The sequence below is a fragment of the Thamnophis elegans genome, chromosome 13 (assembly GCF_009769535.1).
Source record: "Thamnophis elegans isolate rThaEle1 chromosome 13, rThaEle1.pri, whole genome shotgun sequence".
NCBI lineage: Eukaryota > Metazoa > Chordata > Lepidosauria > Squamata > Colubridae > Thamnophis > Thamnophis elegans.
This window is the reverse complement of record NC_045553.1, coordinates 48,756,137-48,765,857: the sequence shown is the minus strand read 5'-3', so window position 1 is coordinate 48,765,857 and position 9,721 is coordinate 48,756,137. Positions and strand designations below refer to the sequence as shown.

Below are 9,721 nucleotides of genomic sequence, written 5' to 3'. Positions count from 1 at the left end.
CCCATTTCCGGCCTTCCCAAATTTCTGGTAGGGTCGTTTTTTGCCTTCCGTGAGCCTCAGCACGCACCCTGCACTTACCTGTATCGAAAATGGGCCGCATGGGAACTCCTGGGTGGGGAGGAGTGGGCGAGGCCAGCCAGGAATGAGGGTTCTCTGAACTGCAGGGAATCTTAGCTCGAGGTTCTCCCGAATCCCTGCGAACCCCCAGAGGCCCCACCCCTGGGGAAGCAGCTTGGTCACACAATTCCTTTTGCAGCACAGCAGGAAAGTGGAGAATAGCAATAGCAGTTAGACTTATATACCGCTTCATAGGGCTTTCAGCCCTCTCTAAGCGGTTTACAGAGTCAGCATATCGCCCCCAACAACAATCCGGGTCCTCATTTCACCCACCTCGGAAGGATGGAAGGCTGAGTCAACCCTGAGCCGGTGAGATTTGAACAGCCGAACTGCAGAACTAGCAGTCAGCTGAAGTAGCCTGCAGTACTGCACTCTAACCACTGTGCCACCTCGGCTGCTTTGCAGAGCTGGCTTTGGGTAAGGCACTGGTGGATCAAGAGAGCCCCAGGAAGAGAAGGAGGGGAATAAAGCAAGATACAGGTAGCCGTTGACTTACAAAACTTTCGTTTGGTGGCTGTGTCAAAGTTACGATGGCGTTGGCAAAAAAGTGACTTCTTTCACACTTCCGACCGTTGGGGGCATCCCCAGGGCCACCTGATCAAAATTTGGATGCTTGGCGACTATCTTAGGACGGTCCCAGCATCCCAGGGGTCACCTGATTTTCCCTTTTGTGACCTCCGGAGAACCGAAGTCCATGGGCCAGCTGAACTCACTTGACAACTGTGTGATGAACAACTGCAGCGATTCACTTGACAACTGTGGCAAGAAAGGTTGTAAAATGGGGGCAAAGCTCACTCAACAAATGTCTCGCTTTGCTGGCTGGGGAATGCTGGGAGTTGAAGTCCGCCAGGCTTAAAGGGGCCAAGGTTGGCGACCCGTGCCCTGGGCAACCTCTTTTCAACCTCGCCAGTTCAGTTCCTCCTTCTCCATTTCTGGAAGGTCAAAACTAACCCATAAGCTGAGATGGCCCCCGATTTAGCCGCATGGGAGGTTCTGGCAGGCTCATTCCCTATCCTGACCTACTGGTTGGCTGGTGCAACCGGAACTGTGCAGCGCGGGGTTGACCCCCAAAGCTCTTCCTAAGAATCAAAATTGCCTTTAGCTTTCTGACGGGCCTTCATCTCCCCAAAGGAGCATTCATGCGCCGGAAGGACGATGCTTTTGAAAAGGGCTTCCTTGTTGAAGTTGTCAGAAAGAGCTGTGACAAATGGGCTCAACCCAACCAACCGAGGCACCAGGTATGTCGACGGACTGCAACTTCGCAAGATAGCGGCTGAACCCAAACGCATCTCGGAGCACGAGAGGGTGGAAGGCTGATCTAAATTGCTAGCAACTGTTTGACTACTGGGGCTGGCAGGACCACCCTGGGGGTCTCATGGAGAGTTGCCAGAAGAGGGAAGACAGACTTCAGGCAAATAAGCTGATCGCAAACCAATGAAGGAAGCACCAAGACAACTCCCACCAGAACCGAGAAGGCAGATCACTAACAGGAAAAACAGAGAGAAAATCCCACTTTCTCCTAGCACGGATGAGGCTTCCTAGTTGGGTTATGAAACGCCTGAGACAAAACAACCAAACTCAACGAGAGCACCAGATCTAATCTACTTGACAAAATGGGCTTTGTCAGTAGAGTTGAAGATAGTTTGCAAGCTGTCGGTCCCGGCACAACTAGAGGTGCCAGCTGACTTTCTTGTCGTTTTCTTATAACCCAACTAGGTAACCTCATCAGTGCTAGAAGAGAGTGAGGTTTGCTCCAGGGATGAAATCCAGCAGGTTCTGATAGAGAACTGGTAGCAGAAATTTTGAGTAGTTTGGAGAACCGGCAGCTGAAAATTTGAGTAGTTCGAAGAAACAGTACTGGACATTTTGAGTAGTTCAGAGAACCAGTAGCGAACATTTTGAGTAGTTTGGAGAACCGGCAGGGGAAATTTTGAGTAGCTTGGAGAACCGGTAGCAGAAATTTTGAGTAGTTTAGAGAACTGGTAGTGGAAATTTTGAGTAGTTTGGAGAACCGGCAGCAGAAATTTTGAGTAGTTGGAGAACCGGTAGCAGAAATTTTGAGTAGTTCGGAGAACCAGTACTGGACATTTTGAGTAGTTCAGAGAACCAGTAGCGAACATTTTGAGTAGTTTGGAGAACCGGTAGCGGAAATTTTGAGTAGTTTAGAGAACCGGTAGTGGAAATTTTGAGTAGTTTGGAGAACCGGCAGCGGAAATTTTGAGTAGTTGGAGAACCGGTAGCAGAAATTTTGAGTAGTTCGGAGAACCAGTACTGGACATTTTGAGTAGTTCAGAGAACCAGTAGCGAACATTTTGAGTAGTTTGGAGAACCGGTAGCGGAAATTTTGAGTAGTTTAGAGAACCGGTAGTGGAAATTTTGAGTAGTTTGGAGAACCGGCAGCAGAAATTTTGAGTAGTTGGAGAACCGGTAGCAGAAATTTTGAGTAGTTCGGAGAACCAGTACTGGACATTTTGAGTAGTTCAGAGAACCAGTAGCGAACATTTTGAGTAGTTTGGAGAACCGGTAGCGGAAATTTTGAGTAGCTTGGAGAACTGGTAGCAGAATTTTTGAGTAGTTTAGAGAACTGGTAGCAGAAATTTTGAGTAGCTTGGAGAACCGGCAGTGGAAATTTTGAGCAGTTTAGAGAACTGGTAGCAGAAATTTTGAGTAGTTTGGTAGAAGTGGTAGTGGAAATTTGGAGTAGTTCAGGAGAACCGGCTGGCTCTGACTGGCCCCAGAGTGGGCTGGGAATGGAGAGATTTTGCAATATCCTTCCCCTGCCACACCCACCAAGTCCTGCCCACCAAGCCACGCCCACAGAACCAGTAGTAAAAAAAAAATTGCATTTCACCACCGGTTTGCTCTCAGTTTACCCGTCCTGTCAGTGCTGATGGGAGTCGTCTTGGTGCTTCCTTGACCATGCAACCCATAATATGCCTAGCAAAAGAATATCCCTTTCCTGGAAGTGCCAGGCAAGACCAACGCAACAGAGGCTTACGCAAAATCCTTTTTTTTTTTTTGGTAATTTTTATTTGAACACAAGTATTGTGACAGAATGCAAAGTCAAAATTCTCCGTTAGTATCCAGTATTTACATTGGTGAGAATGGCAAAAGAGGTGGTAACCCATGTTTCACTCGGTAAAAAGTTTTTTGTCTTTTGCGTCGTTTTTTTATAACAAGAGAGAAGGCCCCTGAAAGAGGAATGCTGGAGGAGGGGAGTGGGCAGAGTGTGTGTGTGGGGGGGAGAGAGCCACCGTCCCCCCACTGCCAAAGTGAACCAGGGCTCTGGAGACCGCCCCCCACAGACGGAGGGGGCTGGGAGGTGGTGGGGGGGAAAGGGGGTGCAGAAGAAAATGCACAGTTGGAAACAAACAAAACCCTTTTGGGTAGAAACGAAGCAAAGGATGTGCTATTGTCTTCTCTTTTTTTTAAACCCCCGCCCCCTCTAATATATTGCATGATTAAAACACGTTTACTGTACTACAAGAAGTATGGATGCCAGATAGGTAAGGTAGGTTATGTATGACGCATACATATCTTAGATGTACACATTGTAAACAGCGGGGGAGGTTGGTCCCTCTTCAAAGTTTCTTATCTCCTTAGAAAATAATAATAATAATAAAAAAAATAACACCGGTATAAACATAACATGGAGCGGAAAGATCCGGCTTTTAAAAAAATAAGAGGAGGAAAAGGAGGAGGCCCCATAAGGACCCCCCCCCCCAGCCCTTTCCCTGCGGAGAAGGAAGAGGAGGGGGGGTCGCCATTCACTGGTCAAGAGATGGTGTCCTCTCCTTAAGGCAGACGTCTTCAAACTTGGCAACTTGAAGACTTGTGGACTCCCAACATAGCTGGGAGTTGAAGTCCACAAGTCTTCAAGTTGCCAAGTTTGAAGATCTCTACCTTTGAGGGATCTCCAGCTGATGTTCTCCAGAACGTTCTCCAGAACAAATTTTCCTGCTCAGGAAGCTGGCTGGGTTTCCCAAGCCTTCAGGAGCCCCACAACTTTTCCCCACAGCACCAGCTTTGGGTGTACCCCCCCCCCCCAATAGGAAAGCAAGTTTTCCATCCAGGTGAGAGGAGCAGGAGGTGTCCCTCTTAAATGGACGGGGAGAGGAAGGGCTGTGTGGAAAAAGAGGACATTTCCACCATCCTCATCTCTCTCGGCCTTCTTGGGAGCTGCTGGGGGCTTAAGGACATGGGGAGGGGTGGGGGGGGGAAGAGCAGGACTGACCAAAGGGGCTTTGCCTGATGGGAAACCTTTCAGGACCCTCCCTCACTCCTTGGAAAGCCCCCCCTGCCCCCTGTACATTCCTGCCCTTGTGAACCTTCTTGCCACCATCTTCCAGGGCTCCAAATCTCCCTGCTTGGCCATCCGGGGCTTCCTCCGAAGGAGTGGGAGCGTCGGAAGGGTGGGAAGGCTAAAAAGGACCCTCCGTTTCCCCCACCCCACTTTCCTGCAGGAGCTGAAGACAACCACAGTTGAAGAGAACCACCCTACGATGAGCAAAAGGACAAGACTGCTTTCTCCTCCTCTTGGAAAGCCTAACCGTGAGACGCACCTGGAGATGCCGGTTGCAGGGAAGGTGCGTCTCCGTGTCTCCCCCCCCCCCCGGGGGGGCCCCCACCCCACCCTCCCTTTCTCCCCCTCCCTCCGTGTCTGCAACCCAAGGAATGTTACGTATCACATTCAGTTTCACAGGCTGTACATTTATTGAAAGGCGAACTACTCTGTGGTGAGAGAACAGCGGTTGGCCCTTCTCCTTACATCTCCTGAACCCAAAGAGGTCCTCTTTCGGAAATCTTTTTGTGTGTGTGTGTGTGTGTGTGTGTGTGTGTGTGTGTGTGTGTGTTTTTCCTCGATCACCCAAACTATCCCTTCTACACTTTCCACATCCGAACTATGTTGAGGGGTTTTTTTTTTCTCAATTAAAAAAAAAATCGGTTACTATGACAAAAAACACATTTCACATTAAGATATTCACGCACCGACAGCGCACAAGCTTGCAGATCTAAGGATTAAAAAAAAAAAAATTATGAAAACGATATATATTTTTGTTTTTCGATTTTTTTTTACAAAAGGGCTGCTGTCCTTTTCCACTTCTCTACCTATGCCCCCTTTTTTTCCACCCCCAACTTCCCATTTGCAGAAGAAAAACTTCTTAAAACTACAGTTTCCAGGCACAAGAGCCCTGGCGGAAACGTGGGAATGCTGGGTTTGTTTGTACCAACCAGCCTCTTACGACGACCCAGGAGTAATCCTTGTGTTCAAACAGCGCTACTCTCTCTGGCAAACAACAACCAGACCACTGAAAAATCTTTATTCGGCCCACTTGACATCCTGACACGAAGCAGCATCCAAACCCCAATTATGGTAGGGTTGTTTTTTTTTTTGAACCCCTGGTGATTTCCTAAGGGTGTTCTAGGTCAGTAGATGCAATCTAGAACTCCCACTCCTTTTGCAAACCCCCTTAATGGCCAGATGTTTGCATTAGGCAAGGGAATTGCTGTTCCTTCAAGATATATATATATATTTAAAGTCACAACCCCTGGTATGCCCAAATATGGGAGGAAGATCACACTTCCATTCTTTAAATATATACCTTTCACCCTGGCCTGGCTGATAAGGAGTCGAGCTCTGTAGCTCAATGGTTAACACATCTGCCTAAGAGGCAATAGAGCACAGGTTCGATTCCCAGTTAAGGGTATGGCTAGCTGATGAGAGCTAAATAGCTTGAAATAGATCTATACTAGTCTCCCTTTATTTATTTATCAGCACAAATATAACAAATATTATATTTGTTATATATATATCTTTGAGCCTGACTGCAGATTCCCTTTTGGCTTCCCCAGAGCATTACGAAAGAGTCCTGGATAGGGAAGCCAAAATACTCGAGCTCAAAGGAACCACGTCCTCTACCACCAGAGACCAGGGATTTCAGCCTAAGCCGACTGCTTCTTTCCCCAAGGCGGTCAAAGGGCCGAAAGACCCCTTGCCGTGCCAAAGTCCGTCTTCGGTGCACTAATGGCCATTTAAGGAAGATCTCGGCTCTAACTACATGGATTTGGGAAAGTCAAACTTTGTTCTCCAGAAAGATCTTTCTGGACTGAATGGGAATCAACTATGCTGGGGGCTCCCAAGCCTGAACCTCTTGCTGAACAACTTCTCACTCCCCCAGGATGGACGCCCACCAGATCAGCCGCCAAAACTCAGATGCCCTTTGGGGAGGTGGGCTGTGTCTTTGCCAGCCCTGCCCAGCCCAAGACGCGCCACCTCAGTCTATACATTCTTTTAAGACAGATTTACAGTTCTTACATCTCAGCCTTAGGGCATATTTATATACATACATTTGGACTTCACTCCAAGGAACCTCCAGGGAAATGACGCTTCCCAGGGCCATAAAATTACCCTCAAGCTTCAACTTGGCCAACAGCATTCATGGCATTTGCATTTACAGTACGGTTATTCTTCCGAAACCGGGCCACGGTTAACTGGCTCCTGAAATTCAACACAATATATAATTCACCAAATATATTAAGTTAGGAAGGAACCGTTTTCAAGAGCAGGAGGGGCCAACTCCCCGCGGCCCCGAAACTGGACGTGAGTGACCGACCAATGTTCCCAATCTCTCTATTTTTCAGCAGAGAGCAGGTGAGGGGGGGGGAGTCTGAGGAATGTCCTCACCACTCCTCTGGGGCCAACCTATCCCAGATGCTCTCTTGAGGGTTACAGGAAAATCTGTGGAAGGTGTTGAGAAGGACCCATCTGAACATCCCCCCCGCCCCAGGCCAACTTAACCTTTGTGGATTCTAGGACACGGGGGCAGGCTTAGCACCACATGGGGATCTTCTCCCTTCAACTCAAGAACTTCGTAAAATCATCTTCTCGGGGGTGTGTATGTGTGTGTCTCCTCCTGTCCACCCAAACTTCCTTCCTTCAACGGGGTGCTTAGAGTTTCTCAAGGAACTAGCTTGGACCGAGACAACCAGCTGGCCCTTCATTAGCTCATCTCTATCCAAAGAAGGACCAAGGAAAAGTGGGGGGGCTACTTGATTTTCTTACTTTAGTAAGAATTAAAAATAACAATAATAATAATAATTAAAAGAAAGATAAAAGGGAAAACATCTACTGTAAACATCCATATTTTAAAATGTTCTCCCTCTGCAAAGCAAACATGCTGGACCACCTATTATCTATATAGCATTTTAGTTTCTCTGACAATCTCTCTCTCTCTCTCTCCTCTCTCTCACTCTTTCTTTCTCTCTCTCTCTCTCTAAAAAGGCAGCTATTTTACATAGACTTTTAAACACAACAGTTTTTTTTAAAAAAAAACATTTCGTTTGACTGTAAACACTGGAAGAAAAAAATGTTGGCAAAACAAATGAACGGGGGAAAAAAAAAAAACCTTTCCTCCCCCCCACAAAAACCCCACGAAAACAGAAGAAACAAACGGAGAATACTGCGGTTTGAAACTCATCCTCCCAAAAGCTGCCCAGCGCATTCTTCCCCGATGCAAGGATAGGAAATTGACATTAAAGGTTCGAAGGGCTCAGGCAGCTGCAAACATCTTCCAGGAAACCCACGGAAATGAACCGAGGGGCTCATTGCCAAGAGTTCCGCCCCAGAGATGGACAATGGCTGTGGGCCCCCCAAGGGTTCAAGACACGAGAACAGGAGTCAGTTAAGGGGAGGGGGGACACACGACAAACACACCTTTTGGAACAGAAGGAATCTGAAATCGACCAGGGGTGGGGGGAAAGAGGGGAGGAAACGGCAATTTACTGACAAGACTGTACAGGTTTTTTTTCAACTTAGCTGGAATATATAAAAATAAAAGATTGCTCATTCTGTTTCTGATTCTCCCTAAATTTGCAGTTGCTAGTTTGGGTTCATTGAGACGGGTGTTTTGCACGGACTGTCTGCTGTTCTACGAGAGACCCCGGAGGTCCATCCTCAAAGATGTGGTAGGAGAAGGGGGTGGGGGGAAAGGGAGGGGGGGGATTTCCTTTCCTCTTAAAAGCAAGTGCACAAGAAGTAAGATCCTTTCTACAAACCTACCCAAACGATAAACAAACAAACAAAAACCCAGGAAAATAAAAAACCGAGCCCTAATAAAAACAATCCCCCCGTAATAACCAAACACATTTTCCCCATTGTATGCATTTTTTTTTGTCTGTTTTCATTTAAAAAAGGCAAAGACACTAGAGGAATGAGATGTGTATTTTTTGTGTTTTAAATGCTCAGGTGAAGCTGTTCTGTCAATTTTTTTTTCGTTTTGTTTAAATTTCCGTCTGCTCTGCTTTTGGCCCCCAATGCCCATCATGCTTTGCTCTCAGTTTCATTTGTTTGTGTGGCTTCGTTGGGGACCGTCTTCACTTCTGCAGGGGGTGCGTTGTTGGCGTCCGTGGCGGGAACGGCCGGCTTTTCTTCTACGGCGTTTTTCCTGGGTGGGAAACCAGAGAAACACGGCGGGTTAAGAGGGAAGTTGGCGACACTCGTTTCAAGAAAAAAGGGTGGGGGGACGACGACCAGGGGCAGGGACCCCAAATTTGGACGCTAAGGAAGGAACTCAATATGATGGATGATGCTTTGGTCATCAATAGTGGCCCTTTTTGGAAGAATAATCTGGAGGTCACCAGAAAAACTGTTTTAAGAATTGGCTTGGCGGGAGATTTTCCTTCCTTCCTTCCTTCCTTCCTTCCTTCCTTCCTTCCTTCCTTCCTTCCTTCCTTCCTTCCCTTCCTTCCTTCCTTCCTTCCTTCCTTCCTTCCTTCCTGTGGCTTTTTTGGCTGGTTTAAGTGCATCCCACAATGCAAGCACTTAATGGACTTGGGGAGGGGGATCCCAACAGGGAAAATAAGAAGAAATTGGTGAGAAACAACATTGGCCAAGCTTGATTGTAAAAAGCTCTGAGTCCAGGCCATCCAGCCATGATGCCAACAGAAGGCCCTTGGTCACCTGAGCCCAGGCCCATTGTCTCTCCTGCTTCTCCTAACTTGGGTTCAGGATGGGAGGAGGACAAGTTTTAGAAAGCTCAGGAGATGCCACCTGGAACTGTCGGAGAATGCCGGGCTTTGCAAAACATAAATTCCCTTTTGGTTTCCTATTTGTGGGGAGGACGACCAGGGGTTTGGGAAGTGGATTTTTGTCCAACAGCACAAACGCGGGATGGGGATAATTACCATAATTATCTCATCACCGAGATATCTTTTTCTACAAAAGCTCCATCACCAGAAGCACATTTGGGGAGGCTAGTCGGTCCTGTGGGATCTGTGCAGAATCCTCTTTTTCCAAACTCCACATTTTCTCCAGGATTCTTAAGGCTCTTCCATTTTTTTGGCCCTTCTTAGCATGCCTGTCTCTTCTGCTCTCCTCCCTCTTTTCCTTTCCTCTCCTTTCTTTCTCCTCTTTCTTCTTTCTTCTTTCCTTTCTCCTCTCCTCTGTTTTTCCCCCTTCCCCAACCTCCCTTCTAAATGTTTGCTGGTCTAGCCAAAACTCCCCCTCGCCCTTTCGGACCCCTGATGCTTCTCTGAACCCAGGAGGGCGAGGTGGGCACGAGGATGTCTACTCACCACCTGGTGTGACTTTGTGCCCAGAACGGAA

The 9,721-nt window shown here is 47.6% G+C and overlaps 1 protein-coding gene across 2 annotated transcripts in view; it reads right to left on the bottom strand.

The window, feature by feature from the left end:
* Positions 1–5,866: 5,866 nt before the first annotated feature.
* NCAM1 (neural cell adhesion molecule 1) overlaps positions 5,867–9,721 on the bottom strand; it is a 197,351-nt gene continuing 193,496 nt past the window's right edge. For both annotated transcript variants that reach the window (XM_032229548.1, XM_032229547.1), the window contains one exon: positions 5,867–8,561. In XM_032229548.1, coding sequence (XP_032085439.1) covers positions 8,438–8,561 — 124 coding nt within the window. In that variant the 3' untranslated portion in view covers positions 5,867–8,437. The remainder of the gene's footprint in view (positions 8,562–9,721) is intronic.